A 20297-nucleotide genomic window follows, 5' to 3' on the forward strand; every position below is an offset into this window, starting at 1 on the left:
ATAAGCCTCTTTATATATATATTAAAAGAGCTAGTTATTATAGAAATAGTCTTGAGCTAGTTCTTTTAGTATAGTAAAAAAAGCTCGTATTAATATCTCTTATAGAAGCTCTATATATTAGTAGATATTAAGGAAAATAATAAGTTTATAATTAAAATTACTATTAGATCTATTATATTTTTATTTTTTAGTATAGATCTTAGTAACTTTCTTAATAAGTCTTATAGTTAAAGGAAATTAAGGGTTATTCGGATATAGTTATAGTAATAGTAGTAATAGGAGTATATTATTTGCTTCTGGAGTTTCTATACTAGTATATAAATCTGGTAGAGATATAGAATATAGTAATAAAGGAAATAGTAAAAAAAGTAATAATAATATAGAAATATTAAAAATAATAGGTTCTAGGCACTTATTCTTTATAAGGGTAATAAAGCCTAATAGAATTAGTTTCTTAATAAGGTCTACTCTAGCTACTAATATATTCTTATTTAATTATATATACTATTTTTTTTTATAATAATATATAAAGTATTTATAATAGTATTAGTATTATTATTCTATTATATAAATATACTACTATACTAAAGGGTCTTATATAGGTATAGTATCTCCGGAAGTTCGAATTTATTAAAGTCCTCTTAATAAATAAAGTTTTTAAAGTTATATCTAAATAGCTCCTAAAGGTTATTATTAACTATTTTATAGAAAACGTATTAAAATAGCTTAGTATTTAAGAACTCAGTTATCTCGTCTGCTTTAGTAAAGTTTAGGTTAATCCCATATTTCTACTTTCTTACTAATTCCTTAAAATTATTATTATTTATAAAATAATTAGATTAGATAGATCTAATAAAGGAATTATTTATTATAATATATTTTGCTATTATATATTCTATAGGCTCGTATCTAGTTCAAGATATAGTAGTTTATAAGAAGAATAGGTTTATAAAAAAAAGAGTAATTTATAAGGTAGGTAGTTTATAATAAGTATTATATTTAAGGTAAAAATTTCGTTTATAATAAGAAATTTAGGAAATGAAATTTAAGAAATAAAATATCGAGATTCCGGGAAGACTTAATAGTTCTAAAGCTTAAGAGCCCCAGGGGTTTAAAAGAAAGTAATTTTTGAGAGGGTTTTATAGGAATTAAATAGAAATAAAATAGAATAGTTAAATAGCTAACCGTTTTAGTATTTGGTAAGATTAAGTACTCTTCCTGCCTATATAACCGAATTATAGGTAATAGGACTAATAGATATTTCCCCCTTTAATATAGTATAATCGGGCTTTAGTAAGATTAAGTATCTTTCCTGCCTATATAACTAAATTACAGGTAATAGGATTAATAGTTATTTCCTCTTTAACTAGAATAATAGCTTTACCCCTAAGTAACCGAATCTTAGGCAAGCATAGCTTAATTCTTCCTGATCTATAAGTACTAACTAATTAGTATTGGTTTACTAGGAATATATAGTACTATTATATAGGTATAGAAGTACTATTTATATAAGGTTAGTAAAGTTATTATTATTTAGAAGTAGGGATTATAGTATTATAGTATTAATATGCGATCCCTAAATCTACTAAGCCTAAAGGGGTCTAGTCTACTAGTCAAATTACTAATAGGATGCGAGGTTATATAACCATATCCCGTATCCCATATCCCATTACTTATATCCTATTACTTATTACCTATATCCCGTATCCCGTATCCCGTAACTATATATGTAACTTCCAGAGGAATAGCTATACTAATATTAATAAATTTTAAATAAATAAATATTAATATTATTAATATTTTATTAAATTATAATAATTATATTTTTATAATTATATAAGACTTATTTTAAGATACGAAAAATAATTATATAAGGGTTTTTAATATTATAAATATAAAGAATTTCCGGTTTTAATAATAATTAAATTAATAAAATTTAAATATATTAATTTATAAGTAATATAAAAATTAAAGTTTATTCTTTTTTAGTTTCTTAAAAAGTAATAAATAAGTATATTTATTTAGCTTATACTAAAATTTAATTAATTTAATTTCTGAAAAATTAATTAAGTTTAATAAATATATTCTTTATTAAATATTTAAAAAAATTAAGGAATTATTTATTATTTATTTAATTTAATATATTAAATATTATTATTAAATAAATTAATCTTATTTTAAATATTTTTATTACTAGCTATTCTATAAAAGATATTAAACTAGTTTGCCCAAAAACTATAATTCTTTAAAATAATAATCTTAATTATAGCTTCTAATATAATAATTATAAAATTATAAAAATAATATTAATTAATTAATAAATAAATAATAAAAATACGAACTAAAATATAAAATTTTTTAAATTGTCACGAGTACAAGATCTAGGGCCTGAAAGGCGTGGTTAGACTGTCTCTATTTCAACGATTCAAAGCTAAAGAGAGAAGAGGATCCCGAAGGAGCCTCGGATCTAAATAATCGCGAGCTACGCACGGGCCCACGTGCTAGCTTAAGCTCGGGGTCACGTGCAACGATCAGGTGACTACAGATGCCTCGCTCAGATGCCAGATGCCTCTCTAGCTCTAGTCTAACCCCTACTAGTACCGTATATCGTAATAACCGTAATATAAATACTCTTTATAATATATTAATAAAAAGTATATTAGTATAAAACTAGACTTATAACTAATATATATAAAGATTATAAAATAAGGAATTATATTAATAATAAAAGAATTAATTAAAAACTAGCTAAAAAAGAGCTTAAGTAAAATATAAGAATATAAATTTTAATTAAGTAAAGTAATTATATTAGCTTTAAATTAATAATTCTTATTACTAATTCTTCTTTTTATAAAAATACTAGTTATATATAATATTACTAATTTTTAATTTTTAATTAAAAGTATTAATAAAGATTAAAATAATTCCATTTCTTTAATTAAAACTTACTTATAATTAAACCATTTTATAAAAAGTTAATTTAAAAGACTTAAATCTTTTATTAATAATTTAATAAATATTTCTTTTTTTATAATTATATATTTTATATACTTTTTATTTCTAATATTATATATTAATAAAACATTTATAATATAATAATAATAATAATTTAAAAAAAAGCTATTAAACTTTTTAGATTTATTAAATATAAAAAGACTTAATTAAGAAATTTTCAATTTTCTTAATTTTATATAATTATTATTTAATAATTAATAAAAATAAAAATACTTTTTATTATAAATCTATTTCTATATTCGACTTTATAAAGCTAGATAATAAAGAGAAATAAATAATATATTAGTTTATTATAAATATTTATAATATATAAATACTGATTTACTTTAAAAGAATTTATTCGGTTATTAATAAGATATTGCCTAATTTAGACGATAAGGTCTCTCAGGGGCCTAAGCTAGCAAAGTTCAGACTTTTACAGGAATTAGAAAGCCACTATCTGTTGCATGGCAACTGCGTGCTAGTAGTCACGTGCAGGCTCACGTGACTACATTCCTGTATTTAAGCTTTGGCCACTCGTGCCACACCTCTCTTTCCTCTCATCTATCTATAAATTATTATTACAATACAACAATAATGTTTTATTGTAACACTATCTCTCTGACTATTCAAGCCTTAATACCGAGTCTCGGCTAAATTGCACTAAGAGTTAATCAAGCCGTGCAGCTTCTTTTCGAGACGTTATACCAGATACATCCATATCTCAGAAGCTTTAGGGAGCATTTAAAAAGCCGGAGAAAAGGGATCGCCCTATGGAATTACACTAGTGAATTGCTTCGCCAGTCACCAGTTCATTTGTAATCGCTCCCTCGACCACCGCCTCAACCTCCTGTACAGCCTGCGGGCTTCCTGCTGGCCGATCAATGGAAGCTGATACAGGATTTTCATACTGCTTTAGATGCCCGGTTTGTTGTGCTTTCAACCTCAATTTCCCTGATATTCAAGAGCAATAAAGATCGCCGGAGCCTCATTCCTCTTGAAGAGTATGATATGGAGCCTAGAACGGCTTTATATAGCAGAAAATAATGTAAATGAGACAAGAAGAGCTCTAGAATATAATCACTATTAACTACCATATTTCAATCTCTTTCGCTGCATATCTAGCAAGATGACCATTCATTACTCCCTCAACAAAGCAAGCTCCAATAAGTATGAAATGATCAAACTCTTTGCGAAGGACAAATGGGGTTCTTGCTCCATAAAAGATATATATAATATCTCCTTGTTGCGTTTGTGCTGGTACTAAACCCGCAGCATTCGCTGTGCGGAATATTCGGCGACCAGTGCAACATGAGTGGAGTCTTTTCCTTTTACTGAATGGAAAACTCTCTAGCTCTAATTCCATCAACTCATTCTCAAGCTCCTCTGCTTGGATTCTAGGGCTGTCGAGCTCGACTGCTCCTATCTCGCCGCCGTAAACCTCGTCTACTTTTGTCCTAACGTTACTAAGCTTGTCTGCTCCTATTCCAGGGTCGTTAAGCTTGACCGCTCTTGTCTTAGGGCTGTAAATGTCGTCTGCTCCTATCCCATCGCCGTGTATCTCGTCTGCTTCTGTCCCAGAGCCGTAAATATCGACTGCTCTCATCTCAGGGCCGTAAATCCAGTTTGCATCTGTTCTAAAGCTGATAGGGTCGCGTACATCTGGCTCGCCTTCCTCTTTTGACTGTGTCAGTCTTATTAACGGCGCGTGCTTACCTGGATCCACTGCCTCTGTGTCATATTCACGACACACTCCCTTTGGTTGGTAAACCCACGAGTGAGCCGCTCCCTCCATGTATAGAATACTAAAGAATCTGATTATGCCTGGATAAGCTGCGGTGAACATTCCAGACCAGGCTTTACGGATCATATCGCCCCAGCTCTTTCGGCTTGGTCTGAATATTTCTCCAAGGATATCAACGCTACACAGACGATGCCCCTGGGCCCTCAGGATCACCTTCTGTGGTGCAGAGGGGGAGCTTAAGAATTCCGCGGGTTTTCTACTTGGCAGTCCTCCAGCTGAATGATTGAAGTTCACCATAACTGTCATTGGCGTCGAACGCGCTGGGATTCTCCAGTCAGGTACCCAAGAAGGAATGTTGCTACATTCCCACCTTCCATCTACTCCGCATAGCGCATCTAGGCCGATGGAGTCAATCAGATGCCTCGCCACGGTGGTAAAAAGTGTCTCCACAGAAGTTGTATAATCAACTGTCAAGGACAGTCTCAAATCCTCAGAGCCCATTGAGAAGAGCGCAAATATTCGGTCGTGTGGATCCTTGCAGTCACAATCACGAACATCGCAAAGAAGCTTGAAGAAATCTCGACTAGAATAACTTTGTATCACCCGGTGGTTTCCAACCGTTAATACGCGCGGGAATTTGCCAAATGAGTCTTGTGGAGTCCATTTTGCAAGGCGCCGCAAGAAATCCCATCGGATGCTTTTACTGCCGCAAAGAACAACTGCAGATCTAGCCATAAAGACTTCTTGAAGGACCCATATCCGACTAAACCAGGCACGCGAAATAAGTCGTTTAAGAGCGGATTGTGATTTCGAAAGCGGAGAGGCAAATGTAGGAGGATCGAGGATCCATGCATAAGTGCTGAGATAATCCATCGCAAGGTTGCTGTCATCTTCAGCTTCTCCAAGATACACAATCACCGTGGCTGCTTGTTGGTAGATGCGTGGCATCAACTCAACCTGGTGATTGCGCTCATTAATGTTTGTCTGATTGATGCAGACAGCGTCAATCCATACGGCCCTTGAGCGATCGATCTGCCGCAAACGCCTGATTGCTTCGAAGCAATTTCTCGTGACGGAGATATACCCTTTCCCCCCACAGCGAACATTGTTCGGTGTCTCCTCGCTGCCCCAAGTATATGACAAGGCTTCATACAGTGGATGATCAGAAATGCGGCTGTGAAAGATGTCACATTGCATAGGTCCTGACTGTTCCCCTGGCTCGATGGTTAGCAGGCGGATTTCATCAGCATGTTGAAGTGGAGAGTAGCCGTAGGTCGGCGGTTCGGCAGATGGACGCCGTGATGTGACAGCCGTCTGCGGCAGTGCCGGTGTGGTGACTGCAGCTATCGAGAGCTGGCCGTCCCGGACGGCTTCTAATATCTCAGGTTGTTGGTCACGCCTCTCGCCCTTATCAAGTACGGGCCGACATTCGAAGTGCTCGGAGCATTTAAGGCTCCTGCCCCCGAGCTCAACATCGGTTGCGTCTGCAGCCTCGATGCGGGTATGTTTAACACTACTGCCCTCGAAGTTCTGCTTGCGTTTTCGGGATTGGTAGCGTGTGGCGTTCGATCGATATTGTACTGACGACGTGGTGGTCTGTCCAGAGGACTGACCACTCGGACGAGCATCCTGATCACTGATGTTGTCACTGTGGTCAGCTAGAGATGAGACGTCGAGATTCGCCGAATGCTGAGATTCGCTGGTCGCCTGCTCGCCTTCCGAATCGTCTGCGTCTCCGATGGATATGTGGTTTGAAGGTTGGCTTCTGTTCTCGAGCTTTTGTTGAGCGGCTGGTGGGCTCTTATCGTGAGTCTCTCTGGAGAGATTCTTGTGCAGATCAGTCGGGTCGTTAAGGTCAAGCTCTTCCCGCTGTGCGATGGGCTGAGATGGGAGGGGGGCAGGAGCCTGGTCACCAGGATCAGGCTCTACTATTGCGATATGCTGAGATGGCAGAGGGGTCGGAGTCTGCTCGCCAGATGTATTGGAATCGCAAGGTGTCGAGGCGGGAGTGGGGAGAGACATAATATTTGCAAAGCTGCAGTTCTTACTTATGGACCCGATCTGGAAGCACCGAATTGGCTGTGGTGGGTTGTCTCGAGCAAGGGGCGCACTTGCGACAAGTGGAGAGGCTACGCACTAGGGGGAAAAGTAAAACGACCCCCCATCTCCCCACCCCCCGGTATCGATTAGGGGTGTCGATGGGGGGGGGGGGGGTTGGCAGGGGTTGGCAGGGTCACACTGTTGTTTGAAAAGAAAAACTGTGTGCCCCTGGAAATCCCTGCAACACCCCTGTTCTGCTCGCGTAGCATTCCTAAAACATGGGTATACGCCTAAAGCGGTAATGACAGGAGGCTAACTCTGATTAGAATGCATAAGCACCCTCTCTGGGCAAACCCTAGAACGGGTGCTTATGCATTTGAGAATTTGATTCCCTTCTAACCCCCTTCTAACCCCCTTCTAACCCCCTTCTAACCCCCTTCCCCCGCACTTAGCAAGCTAATTTTTGTAATTTTATCGTAAAGTAAGGCTTTCTTTTTCGGCTATTCTTTAGCCCCCGGCACCCGCACTAAAGGCGGGCAAGAAGCACGTCCCTCTCTTACCCCCAAGAATCGCTTAAAAAGTATATCCTCAACGCACGCGTATGCTCAAGGAATACGCATACGCTCCGTACGCTGTCGCGCGCCGGAGGCGCGTGACGGGGTGCCCCTAGCCCATTAAGGTCCTGGTATTAGTAGAGATAACCCTTAGAGCTCCCAGAATTAGCACGATGGCTAGTTTTTGTATCTATTAAGAAGAGACCAATCACTACACTCGATAAGAAGGCGGGAAAGGCAGAACCCCGCACCAACTCACTAGCTACTCATATCTTGTATATATATAGCCTCTTTCAACCTTTGAGGTGTTGAAAGAGTAGGCTTGGTAGGGTAAGAGCCCAGCAGAATCGCCTTATCGATGTGTAACCGACCTGCGGACGGCACTGCCGCGAAACAGTTCGCGGTTCACTCACACAGGCAACCTGCCCGAGACAAGAATACATTATCATTATTTCAAGAATACTGTTGACAAGTCAACGGTCTCTACAGGACATACCACCGGTCTTTCGGTTGCCTATACTCCCCAGTGGAAACATACGTCATACAATAATTTTATACTTGATCCCATAGATCAATGTTCGACAAACACATCTTCCCTCTCACCTCGCCCTCCTCTTCGGCATTCCAGCCCTCCGATTACCTGCCGCTGAACTCTTCTCACCGACACTCTCCCTCTCCCTACCTAGCAATATCTTTTTCTCCACTACCTCCTCCCCCTCATCCTCACTCCTACTATCCCCCAGCTCGCCCTTAACCCCAAACCTCCACGCAACCCTCAGTATCAAGACCCCCCAAAACAAATTTAACGCCTGAAGTCCTCCAAGCAGAATCGTAGAAATCCAATGACTGAGCTCACACTTATACTGCTCCTCCTCCCAGCTCAGCACATACGGCCCTACCGTCTTGAACTCATTGAACTCTGACCACAGGATGCGGAGATTGAGGTAATGGCGTAGATAGACCCAGGTGCCGATGAAGAAGACGAAGTATGGGGCTGTGAAGCGGGAGTTGATGTAATGGAGCGTCTTACTCGTCTGCCCAAAATTTAGCAAAAAAGGAGAGGTTAGTTTAGGGTGGGATGAGGATGGAGGCGAGAGAGAAAGGGGGCAAGGATGCAAGACCTACGGCGAAAGTGCAATCTGACAGATCGTGAGTGACGAAGACCGCAAGACCCATATACGTAAAATGAAACCGGTAGCTTAAAGCTATTAAGATGAGAGTGACGATATGATGCCCAACCAACTGGTTATAATCCTTTCTAGGTTTCTCAAGTTTCAACCAAATAACCACCGCTTGCTGTGCCCAGTATGCTGCTTGAAACAGATAATAGAATTTGAATTCGCCGGTCATGGATTTGTGTGGGAAGCCGGAGTACATCCCGGCGATGTTGAAATACCAGACAGGGGTTCGACTCATGATGAAGACGCCAATGGGACCGAGAAGGCCGAAGTATAGGGCGGTGTAGGATTGCTCCATGAAGCGGAGTTGTTTTGAGCGGGATTTGAGCTGGAAATGGAGCGCGAGGGGGAGGAGGCGTTGCATGATGAATTCGCGGGTGAAGGTTAGGAGGAGGGCGTAGAAGGCTACGAATGCGAGGTCGTAGCGGCCTTTGCTATATTGCGTTGGTGCGTCGAGTGGGGAGTTGGGAGAGGGTGGAAGCGTGTGTGAGAGGAAGATGAGGTGGTGGAGGACGTTTGAAGGGTTAGGGTTAACGCCGTAGAGGGTGAGGAGGATGAGGAGAATGATGAGCGGCGTGAGCCAGGTGTGCTGGAATGCCAATAATTTGTACTCTTGTAGCCATGATTTTTGTTTTCCTCGTTTGTGGTGGGACTTCTTGCTGGATCTTGAATAATGTGTCTGCTGCCAATTAGTGCTGGCTCTTTGTGAATCAAAATTGTGTCGAACTGACTTTTGTGTCATGGTCTTGCCAGAGGTCCAACGTTGCAAAAGCGGGTGCTCCGGTATCCCCCCAAAGTTCTCCACCTAATCCGCTTGCCCTCCTTCGAGTACGCGGCTTGCTGTTACATTTAGGTTCCGAAACGGTGGCTGATTTGTCGCTTAGAATGGCCGCCAGCGGCGAGGCGTCTATACTGCTGGTAGCCATATTAGACATTTCTGGTAGTGCACCAGACACTGACTGAAAACAAAAGTATTCGAAAACGCGGGAAATAAATGTTTAAACATTCAGGATAATTCCATCCGTGATGAAAGGTGGGGAGAGGGATATATAAACGCCTGATGTTTTGTCAAGCCAGACAGAACCACCTGTGCGCATTGTGGGGCCGTGTGAATCGTCCCGACTCCGTCTCCAGATGAGATTTGAAGATTTCAGTAATCCAATCAAGACTAGCATGCAACATTTTTTAAATTAAATGGCAAGCAAAGGAGAATGAGACGCTCGGCTTTATGAGCGAGCGGAGTTAAGAAGGGAGACACTGCCGGAGGTTCGGCTCAATAATGGAGATATTCCCAGTGCTGGACATATCTGCAACCCATTAGCCAATCATTTGCAAGATTGTCCAAGATCCTTTCTCAAGCCGCCCCCAGAGTCAAATATAATGAGGAAGGGCTGTGTTAGTCTCCTACAGAAACTCAAGATTTACCACGAGGCTGTTTGACACGAAAAGGACCGGCACGAGTGTGACAAATGCAAATAGATGGTTTGGAAGGCATGAGCTAGGATCACTTTGATTGAAGTAGATATAGCTTTTATATCTAGGACAAGGAAGCCGAACCTTCTTCTCTGTTGTTGCGAAATGCATCGTCGTCCACATTCGACCCGAGATGTGTGATCAGATCTTCTTCCATCTTGGTCGCTGAGACTTCACCTGCACACAAGCAACTATGTCCCATTTCCGCTTTCTGAAAACTTGAAAGCGACTCTGTCGTCTCGATTCGAGGTTCGTAATGGTGGTGGATCTGTTCCCCCGCTTTAGAAGTGCAGGGCTTTCACGTGCACCGGCTGAAGTACAGCAAGTCTGAATTGGACCTTTCCTTGTCAGATGATGCGTCTCATACAAAGAGGACCCGCGTGGTCCTTCCAGACGACTCACAGTGCCTACTCCAAGAGTAGGGGCGAGCGGTTCTTCATGGGGGCCTATCGATCTCAACATTGGGCCTTCTGACACGGACCCGATATTGGAGTTTGCGAATTCATGTGTCATTTTGAATATTATGCTGAGAACTTCATGATAAGATGAGAGCTTCGTTCTTCTGGCTCAAGTTCACCTCTTCGAATTGGTTGCACGGTTGGCAAGTTTCCTCCTCTTCTGCGCAACTTGTGTGCCTTCTGGCGAAGACACAGCATCCCCAGTTCTCGGCCTCTTCGTCCCCCTTTGCTCCTTAAGTGTATCCGTCTCGGTGTCTGCCACTATCGTAGGGCCACTATTTGCGGCTTTTCGACCTCGACCGGGCCGTTTCGCGACTACTGACTGCAAGGTTCTAGGTGGACTCTGGTTCACGCTCTTCGCTTTTCAAGGATACCCTTGTCTTTGAGGAGGGTTTTTGGCCGTAACATGTTCCGATGACTGCGGGTCGATATTTGTGGGTGCTCCAGGAAAACTGTCTTCGGTTGTATGGATATTAGGGTCTGGTAAAGCCTGTTCCAGATTCCTGGGTGCTCCTAGGGAACTGTTGTGAGCGGCGTGGGTGAGAGGTTCTGGTTGGTTCTCCTCAAAAAGGGACAACGGTTTAACAGTGTTACCTTCGACTTTGTTGATCCACGATGAGATAGACAGAGGGGCTGGAGAATCGGATAGAGGAGAATCTGGCATTTCCGGTACCGGCCGGACCATACGGTGGTTTCCGTAATTCCCATTTGTATTTCCTTCTTGCGTATAAAATAGGACCCAATTATGGTAGCCAGGTCTCCATAGCAATTCAGTGCTGGCAAGTCAAAACGTTCGAGGAGGTCCTAATGGGCCGCGCCCCATCCCCCCCTTACCCACTTGATATATAATCGAATCGAAAATTTCGCCATTCAACTTGTCCCGACAAACTCTATTTCAATTTTACAGCTTCCTTCCTGTGGTTTCTAATCTGAATAGTAACAATTAATTATACTTATAATAAATTGCTCTCAACTTCTCAAGTGAATGTGTACTAGTGTGCCAAATGAATAGAGTGGTGTAGAATAGTTGTTTGTACTCAATTTCATATTCGATAAAGAAAAGTCTTACTCATACTTTATTCACTATTCAGTGAATATATACTTAAGTAATTTGAGGACATTATCACGGGACTATACTGTAACGTGGTAATAAATGGTAGGCAATAGGTCAAGAGGAATTATCGTTCAAAAGATCAATTCATTACAGAACTAATCGCCGCCCTTCAAGGTCCAGAGTAGACCCACTAAAAGCACTTGAATGGTTCCTGCCACGTGCCAACTAATAGTAATACAACCTCAGGCCGATGGCCCGAACTCTAAACACGTGAACGTCAGGTTCTATAGATATTTCCACCTCACATGCACCACAATTGTAATCTTACTCATCTGCGATTCTGCTGCACAGGTGTATGATAGTGGAAAGGAGTCTATAATTTAGCACTTACAAACTGTCCTTCTGTTTTGCTACGGTGATGCTAGATAGTTTGTGTAATTAAGATCTAAGTCTCATAAGCCGGTAGTCGTTCGTGTCCTCCTACGTGATCCCCTGAAACCTTAATCCGCCATCGCTAAGCTCGCTTACCACGCCAGGAGGCCAAACCTTAATGGTCTCACCTAAATATGATGAGCGAGGAGGAAATACCGATTACAGGTATCATATTACGTGCGACATGTGCTCTACCCCGTAGTATCATTCTGCATATTTGGCAATGCATATGGGGTCCTGCCTAACCGATTTTTAATCACATTTTTATCGCCTCTTTTTCAATATTGTATTGGGTGTTTTCGGGTAACAGGAAGAGAGCGTCGGGAGCTGGCAGAGGGCACAATGTTTTCTCGTGCGCCTCTTTTTCTCCATCTCACGTGCTCGCTTAACGACCCCGCCCCCTTTTCTAACAAAATGCCTATTAGAAACCAAGCAAAGTGAGCAGGCAGCACCTTCCACTTACTCGCCACCTGAATAGCAAGGAACCTGCCGTAAGCCGTGTTGTGATCTACGAGTCAAGTTGCCCTCTTCTCGTAAAGAAATGGGCGTCGACCAAGAGTTGGTCGCCGTTGGAAAGTTTCTCTTCCAAATGAACCCGCCACGCTAGCCCCTGCTCACACGACCGCCACGACCACAACACCCCCTCAAACAACATCTCCTATAGTTTACTCAGTCATAATGGGTCTGGTGGGATTGCCAATCTACGAAGATCACGGCATAAAGTGAGAGGATTACAGCGCATTTCGGCCGTTGGTATCTCCCAGGGCATAATTTAGGGGGTTGGGCCCGCTGTAAGGCCCTATGACTTTAGGCCGTACGCCTTAAGCAGATCCCAACAGGCGCTGTGAGGCATTCGCAAGGTATGAGAAGATCTTCGGGGGGTAGCGTTACTAGCGGAGCAATAATAGCACTTTAACGCTAAATAGGTAATTACGATAGGGCTCTTGAGCAAGGTATCCCTTGTAAGTATAGGGTGTTCCGGGTCGCAATGAGGCTGAATCTCGTGTTGGGTGTCACCGTGCCGGTAGTTTCTAGCGCCTTTTCACCAACACCAACTGTATATTCGCAGGTAGAGTAGCAGTGGCGATCCCTAAGTGGCAATTTCGTCTGAAATCAGCTCCTTGGGATCAATTTCTTACAATAGACGGCTCGGGTGCGAAGTCTCTCACGGGTTCCAAAGGGCCACCTCCGATGTTGTACAAGATTGCGTTGGCCCTTACGACATCAGCTGGTCTCAAGAGTCAGGTATCAAGGAGGCGTTAACGATTTCATAGATGTGGATATGATTGAATGACTTATGACATAGTCATAAAACGATATTCGACTCCCACGCGGCACTCCAGAGAGCAGCAATATTAGAATAACATAAAAGCCCCGAAGTCCATCCACTGCGTTGTTTATTCCCCAAGAATCCACGACCGACCTCTCCAGCGCCAGCCATATCGAGAATAGAACGTTCCATACCGCACCGTTGTTCACCATGGTTAGCCTCAAAACACCGATCCATATGCTTATGCAAATTTCTGATCGCGTGCAACCTCGTGTTCTTGGACAACTGTCTTCCCATCGGGAATCTCGGCTGGAGCCATGCCCTCGTGGTGAATCCTCTTCTCGACGGCGATGATGGCCTGGTCCGCGTATTCCTTGTCTTCGAACACTGTTCCGGTTCGTTAGCACTGATTATAGAAGGACGAATTAGGTGTGAACTTACAGAAGGCCAGTTCCTCCAATGTGCGGCCAGCAGTCTCGGGGTACATGAAGTAGATGAATGAGAACTCAAAGACGAGCCACGCTGTGATAATGGCCATGTATTTCCATCCAATGTGAGTGATGGCAATGGAGTTGACATTTTGTGTGAAAAAACCGCTGATCTTGCCCCAGACCTGCTCGATGGCGATACCACGGGCTCTCTGTGCGAAGGGGAAAAGTTCGGTGAGGTAAGCTAGATTCAATTAGCAAAGCTTTTGATATGAATGTGGGAACGAGGATCGTACTGTAGGTGATGGCATTGTTTCCGATGTTGTAACAAGGAGTGAAGGCAAAGTAGAAGAACAAGGCGGCATGTGCTGCCGGCTTGTTCACCCGCGAGGGCGTCTCATTTGACGCTTCTGCCAGTTTCTCCATGGCAACTGTGAATCCGAGGAACATGAGGAACATGGTTGCGGCAGAAGTCATGAACATGGCTCGGCGGGGGAACCTGCCAACGGCGATGGCGGCGCAACTGGCTGTAAGAAGACCCCAGCAGTTGTTGGCGACGTTGATTCTTGTCTTGGCGTAATTGGTCGTGTATCCCATCATATTAAACAAAGTGCTTTGATAGCTGGAAGACTGTTAGTTTGGCCTCTATCATCGGGCGCTAGAATGGGATAATTCATGTCGCTGAGGAGGGGCGTCTATTCCAGCCCAGGCCCTTGAAATGGGAGCACTTTTGGTGCCGGTACCCCGTTAGGCTGAGCTGAAGAAAGAACTAGTACTTACTAAGATATGAGAGTATTTCCGGACATTTGGGTGAAGAAACCCAAGAAGGAGGCGATGATCACACGACGGCGCATTCCGGAGGTTCTGAGCATATCCATCCACGATTGTTTTGCGTGCTCCAATTCGATCTTGATGGTCGATTGGATTTGAGCCATCTCAGCTTGCACAAGAACTGAGTCCCTGTCGCCTTCTCCATGGTACTTGATCAGAAGTTCGAGAGCGTCATCGTACCTGTCTTTAGAAACAAGCCATCTGGGACTTTCTGGGACGAAACTATGCAAATTAAGTCAGCTTGTGTTTCAGGAATGGAATGTGATGGTTATGTCGACTTTGTTCATTTGGGGGACTTCTCCATTGAGAGAAGGTGTATTGACTTGTCATTCGAGGGGCTGTCATGCTAAGTTTTATGGATATACTCACAAGATGAAACAGATCTGCAGAAGCGAGGGACACATCTGTAGGAGGGAGGGTAGACGCCAACTCCAATCAGTCTTCATGTCGCTAGTAGCGATAGCGATTGCTGCAGCTGCGATTGCACCAAGGAAGTATGAAGCGTTGAAGAAGGACGTCAAAGTTGCACGATCATTGGGATGTCCAAGCTCTCCGATCAGGGCAGAGGCAGAAACGATACACATGACGATGCCAAAGCCGAGAGCCATTCTAGCGAAGATATACATCCCAACTAGACGGAGGTCAGTATTGAGTGTGATCATGTAGAGTGGCAAAAGGCTACTTACGATTTTGGGCAAAGCCTTGAAGAATGGCACCAACAACCATGATCAAAGATCCAGTCATGACCGACCAACGTCTTCCGAAAAGTTGACTATACCAAGGAACGAATGGGATGCCAATGAGTGAGCCGAGTTGGTAACAAGAGTTGACCAGTCCAAGGAGTCCCGGTTCAAGAGCCAGTTTTTTAGTCTTAGGATCTTTGTATCCGCTGGTGTCGAAATCTGCGAGGATTAAGTGGTTGTACGAATGATCAGGAAGCGGGGCATTTACACTTGTTCCAGGTTGGAGAAAATTGCAGAGTGCCCATCAAAGTCGAGTCAAAACCAGAGGTCATCTCTACTCCCATGGCACAAAGAAACAAAAAGAAGTACATTTTCCGGAGATTGGGTTTCTTGTACCATGGCGTACGATCCTGCTCCGCCAGGTGCGTCAGAATAGGATCGGAAAGACCTTCGTGAACCATTTTGACGGTTGTAACGTCTCGACGACTCAAAGTTTTGGGTTTGCTGGTGCAGGTGCAAAGTCCTGGTCGACTTTGAAAAACTGGTTTCGATCTCTGAAAGTGTGAAAATAAGTGAGATATGTATAGCGACGATTAGCCTGAAGTCTCAAAAACTGAGTGCTGCAAGGTAGAACAATGCGGGGATCGTGGCCAACCACATGACTACATCCGGCACGGCCCAGAGTTGCCAAGGCGGCCAAGAATGAAACAGTTAGGCCTCCGGCTGAGTGGCCGAACGGTGACTAGCCAAAAAGCTATGATACGATGAACTGCTAAGCCGAAAGCGGACACAAGATGACCGTTTAGGTTTGTCAAAAAAGGCACAGACAGCAATGAGCCTAGAGCCGCTGCTTGCCTGTGACCTGTCTGACAAAAGCAGTAGTACATAAATTGTCTCTTTGCGATAATCCCAATCGCCCCCAGACTTTCGGGGTGAACGTCTTTCGGTAGTCCACCTCTCGTTTCATGGACCAATGAATGAGCTGTGTCGAGACTCGTCAAAATCAAGAATTGGATCCTTTTCATGTACTCCAGACTGCAATTATGGCCCACAGGCGCCTCTGAACTAAATTCTCCGAAAGAGGGAACCAGCGAGGACATCAATCCTAACAACCAACCATGGAACTGCCACCCAGCAAAGTGGGGCACCCACAGCTTATTATTAGCTCGTGAATCTGAAAGCAGCGAGAATCATGGATACGCTGCAGTGGCGCACTAGTCGCCGGGCCTGGGGCCGGTGGGAGCGCTGTCTGGGGTAAATGGAAATGGAAGCTTTTGAGACGCCACTTGGTTACCAACAGCTTGGCAGCACTTTTGATTCATCAACGAATTGATTGAAAAGACTTTGTTTCTAACCCTCTAGACTATCATCCTAGTTGATTAATATCGAGGTAGTATCGCTGAAGCTGCATGCGGCGTCATTTTTGAGGAAACCTCCACGCCTATGGGTGCTTAATATTATGTTAGCATTGCATTTAGCCTGTCATGTGATAATCTGATTTCCCGTTTTGCTATACGAGGTCCCCACAAAGCACGCACATCTTGACGAAAACAGACTTACGAGACCCATTCCAAGTATTGAATAAACTGCGAGGCGAGAACCTCACTGGCAAGGCAAGCGAAAGCTTTCGGAGCAAAGGAACGAGGACCCGAGAGGCTTGAGCACAGAATGATTTCTGACGATGACTTGGAGCCAACGCCGTAACTTCGCTCCTCTGCCCTAGAGGTTCCATGAGCAATCTTGACCGGATTACGCCCGTCTCTTTTTTTAAAAAGCGTTGAGGCAAGCAAGAGCTGGGTAATTGTTTTCCATTAATCCGACCAGAACCCCACAGAGATCGACCATGGGACGACCCCTGGAAGTAGTTTATACCCCGCGGTTTCCGGTATTTACCCGAGATTTCATATGTACTCGCCACTAGACCTCGTTGGATGATTACTATGATTACCTGGGGCGATCTCGACAGGATGAAGTACCGCCATGAAGGTTCCGGGTTGGACCTAAATCTGGTTGGGAGCGAACCATGTAGAAAGTTTGTGGGGGTTGGGTTCTCGATTGGCCGAAGTACGTGTGCACAGATGTGCTATGCATGCGGTCGATTGAGAACCGGCCTTTTTATTCTTTGGGATTTGACTGCGGGGTTGAGATAAGCATGGATGCGCCTGTGGTGCATTGAGGCGACACAGATGGCAGCGGTCACCCGAGAATGAGTCTCATTTCTCTCGCTTGAAAAAAAGGGAAAGGGGAAAAGAGACGAGATACGAGTGGTGAATCTCACTCACAAATCATTAGTTTTTCAAGAGTGCCATCAAGAGATGTCTGACTTTTTGAGAAGGTTATTGTACACGAGAGGCGAGATGGTCTACGCAAATTTCCCTCATGCGTTGCCACATTGGACCGTCGGCCGCGACATCGAGAGCGAGAATTGACAGATGTGACAAGCCTCGGTTTCTCCTGGCAGAACTACTAACCATGGCCCTGCTTTTCCCAAGCAACGATGAATAGAGATTCATGTGCAGTTCACTGCCCAGTGAATCGTGGAAGGAGGCTGGTTTCCTCACCCATATGCCAGGGGTATCGCACGTTCAAAGTTAGTTGCACCACGTTCTGCTGTTTCCCTTTCGAGTACACCCTCCCTAATATTCGCAATATGATGACTTTAAGTGAAGCATATGGCGAGGAGGCGGTGAAAATTAGTGAGATACTGCCACAACTTCATGATGAATCGATTTCCATGGCCCAGGTCGGACGGAGTTGGATATGCTTTTCAAGGGAAATTCGTCTTGAAGGTGAATCTCAAACCTCTCACTGGTGAATTCGTAAGTATAAATTTCTCCTGGGAAATCTAAACAGATCGATCGGTTTTGAGCTTCCATAAATTCCTCGTCGAAGACTGGAGAACAGACCTTTCGGCAGCACAACCACCAAACTTTGTCTGTCGCAACGTCAAGGCCCCCTCTTCTCGGAACTTCTGGGCGCCCTCTTTCCTTACGCCGAGCGGTTTCTCTCAATCGAGAGAGCTCTTCAACCCACCGATCTGTCTCCTTTGCGTCATCATTCCAGCATCCGTTCTTGAAAAGGGTTTATTGACCACATCCCATCGCAGTAATGGATCTTGCTGGTGCATCTGGTTCTCGACCTCCTCCAGTGGCCGACCCTTCGACCGCTCTCGCAGATGCCGTCTTCAACATGTCCTTGGACTCGCACTCGAAGCAACGGTATGCCTCCATCCTGGCGATCTCTCTCATTGTAAGATTTCCACAGCTGACAAAGAAATAGCACTCCAGCCAACACCTCATCTAGTAATGGTGCAAAGGCAACCCGCATGAACCCATGGCCCTCGCTCAACCGGAACGACAACCTAGACATCGAAATAATCCACCAACTACCAAAGTGCGTTGCCACAGAAGCAGATCCAATCATTCTAAAGCTGACGAAATTAGTGTGCCCGCTACCGTATTCACTCTCTTTCCGAAGCTAGTTCCAGAACTCCGCTGCAAGGTATGGTACTGGGCTTCCCATCTCCCTCGAATCATTGAAATCGAGCGATGTCCCACACGTGATGGATCTATTGATCTGGGAACCCATCCTGAGCATCAAGTGTGTCCAAAGTCCAGGTTGCCGCACGTGGTTCTGCAGGTCAATCACGAGGCTCGGAAGGCGGCGATGAAGGTGTATGAAATGAGGACCTTTGACTCTGATGAAGGACGTTTCATCTACTTTAACCCAAAATCGGATATCGTCTACTTTGGGGAGAAGAACTGCTTTGCGACAATGATCCGGGCATTCATGCATGCTAGTCGGAACAAGGAAGAGATCCCACAAGTCGCGATAGATGTTGTAAAGAGGTGTAGATCGTATGAGTGCCCACACGATACACTCGAGCACCCCTACCTGAGGGTAGTTGATGAGTTGAGGGTCTTGCATGGCTTCGATAACGGGCCCTCCGCCGTCACTGACCCAGAGAAGCAATGGAATGGCTGTCCTGGATTGAGAGAAGTATACTTCGTTGTGAAGTCGGATTCCTTGCAGCTAGACGTCGGAGCCATCGACGCATCGATTGTATTTCGGCCCGCAACGGCCAGCTGCATGACAGAGGATCAGATATCAAAGAAGCAAGATCTAGAGTACGAGGTCGAATATATGAGACGCTGCGTCGGTCTGATGGGCATCGAGGAGTACAAATGGTCCGAGGATCCGCTAAAGTTCCATTTTGTCAGCTTGGCTTCACTTATCGTTAAACGACCAGATTATCGGATACATTCAACCATGTCCGTAAAACAGGAAGGAATCAAGAGACTGGAGCAGAACAACTGGTCTTTCGTGAAGCGTCTCGAGAGCAGGACTGAGTGCCATATCACGATTCCCGAGAACCCGTTTCGTCGAAGACGACCCCTTGAGATTGGATTCTTTGGAACGAAGGAAAACGTTGCGAAGGCGAAGCAACGAATCATGGAGAAGGCAATGACATACGGAGACATACAGAAATGGCGGAAAGAAATCATGAAGGAACCGATCAAGCAGACGTTCGAGGAAACGATAAAGTGTCTGGTCAAGATGAATCGTTCAACCGGGGAGCTATTAATCGAGGAGAACTTCGTTGGTATCGAGACAGAGGGGGAGGCGAGCGATGAGAAGTGGGAGATTTTGCGTCAGGATCTGGTGAGCAAGACAAAAGAGGAACTGACCCAGGAATCGAACGAGGACCATATCAAGGATATTCTCACCATTGCTCTGAGCCTTCCACAGAAGAACCCTTTCAAGGGACTGAAAGGAGAGGAGGGCTAGGTCATGGTCTCGCATGGACCAAATAAACTGGGCAGAAAGTCCGACCAGGTTACGGGAGAGAGAAGTGAGTGAGGAGAAGTGGAGGGAGGGGGGATGATTGTAAACGGAAACTCGCAAGCTGACGATGCTTCTGTATGGGGCATCCCAGAATGTCATTGGCTTAGAGGGAACCAATAACAGCTGATTATGACCTCTTGTTAAGTCCATTAAGTGACTTCTCGAGTACCCGAATACATTGACAGATGTGGCTTGACAACTGTCGAGACCTGTCGAGTCGCGATTTACATACATGATTAGCAAGCATCGCCCGAACCTACGCGCTATTTCTGCTCCCCGGAACACCTGCGGTCTTGAACACCTGGAGTAACAA

At 43.9% G+C, this 20297-nt stretch overlaps 5 protein-coding genes across 5 annotated transcripts; 1 reads left to right on the forward strand and 4 right to left on the reverse strand.

The window, feature by feature from the left end:
* Window positions 1-4084: 4084 nt before the first annotated feature.
* On the reverse strand, window positions 4085-6028 carry K444DRAFT_521244 (HET-domain-containing protein; the record flags this gene model as incomplete). The annotated part of the gene is made up of 2 exons (XM_024874112.1): window positions 4085-4416; window positions 4711-6028. Coding segments are annotated over 2 exons (1650 nt in total), but the record flags the coding sequence as incomplete, so codon positions are not given.
* A 1903-nt stretch (window positions 6029-7931) lies between these two features.
* K444DRAFT_626031 (longevity assurance proteins LAG1/LAC1) lies at window positions 7932-9445 on the reverse strand (the record flags this gene model as incomplete). Its single annotated transcript, XM_024882596.1, has 3 exons — window positions 7932-8366; window positions 8458-9189; window positions 9242-9445. The coding sequence occupies 3 exons, from the start codon at window positions 9443-9445 to the stop codon at window positions 7932-7934; spliced, it is 1371 nt and encodes a 456-aa protein (XP_024741246.1).
* A 679-nt stretch (window positions 9446-10124) lies between these two features.
* On the reverse strand, window positions 10125-11126 carry K444DRAFT_626032 (uncharacterized protein; the record flags this gene model as incomplete). Its single annotated transcript, XM_024882597.1, has 3 exons — window positions 10125-10509; window positions 10561-10773; window positions 10816-11126. 3 exons carry the CDS (start codon window positions 11124-11126, stop codon window positions 10125-10127), a joined length of 909 nt encoding a protein of 302 aa, XP_024741247.1.
* A 2174-nt stretch (window positions 11127-13300) lies between these two features.
* On the reverse strand, window positions 13301-15600 carry K444DRAFT_583341 (hexose transporter-like protein; the record flags this gene model as incomplete). The annotated part of the gene is made up of 7 exons (XM_024877826.1): window positions 13301-13584; window positions 13639-13869; window positions 13922-14247; window positions 14406-14678; window positions 14826-15087; window positions 15143-15358; window positions 15408-15600. The coding sequence occupies 7 exons, from the start codon at window positions 15598-15600 to the stop codon at window positions 13439-13441; spliced, it is 1647 nt and encodes a 548-aa protein (XP_024741248.1). The 3' UTR covers window positions 13301-13438.
* A 2501-nt stretch (window positions 15601-18101) lies between these two features.
* K444DRAFT_305868 (uncharacterized protein) lies at window positions 18102-20293 on the forward strand. The gene is made up of 3 exons (XM_024871766.1): window positions 18102-18357; window positions 18419-18532; window positions 18583-20293. The coding sequence occupies exons 1-3, from the start codon at window positions 18248-18250 to the stop codon at window positions 19925-19927; spliced, it is 1569 nt and encodes a 522-aa protein (XP_024741249.1). The 5' UTR covers window positions 18102-18247; the 3' UTR covers window positions 19928-20293.
* The last annotated feature ends 4 nt before the right edge of the window (window positions 20294-20297 follow it).

This window comes from Hyaloscypha bicolor (assembly GCF_002865645.1).
Source record: "Hyaloscypha bicolor E unplaced genomic scaffold K444scaffold_37, whole genome shotgun sequence".
NCBI lineage: Eukaryota > Fungi > Ascomycota > Leotiomycetes > Helotiales > Hyaloscyphaceae > Hyaloscypha > Hyaloscypha bicolor.

What these genes read in the sequence shown, in the direction of transcription:
- K444DRAFT_305868 (XM_024871766.1), top strand. Translation starts at nt 18,248, where the DNA reads ATGGATCTTGCTGGTGCATCTGGTTCTCGACCTCCTCCAGTGGCCGAC. An exon ending in GACTCGCACTCGAAGCAACG is followed by an intron (nt 18,358 to 18,418) that starts GTATGCCTCCAT and finishes ACAAAGAAATAG; the next exon opens with CACTCCAGCCAACACCTCAT. An exon ending in ATAATCCACCAACTACCAAA is followed by an intron (nt 18,533 to 18,582) that starts GTGCGTTGCCAC and finishes TGACGAAATTAG; the next exon opens with TGTGCCCGCTACCGTATTCA.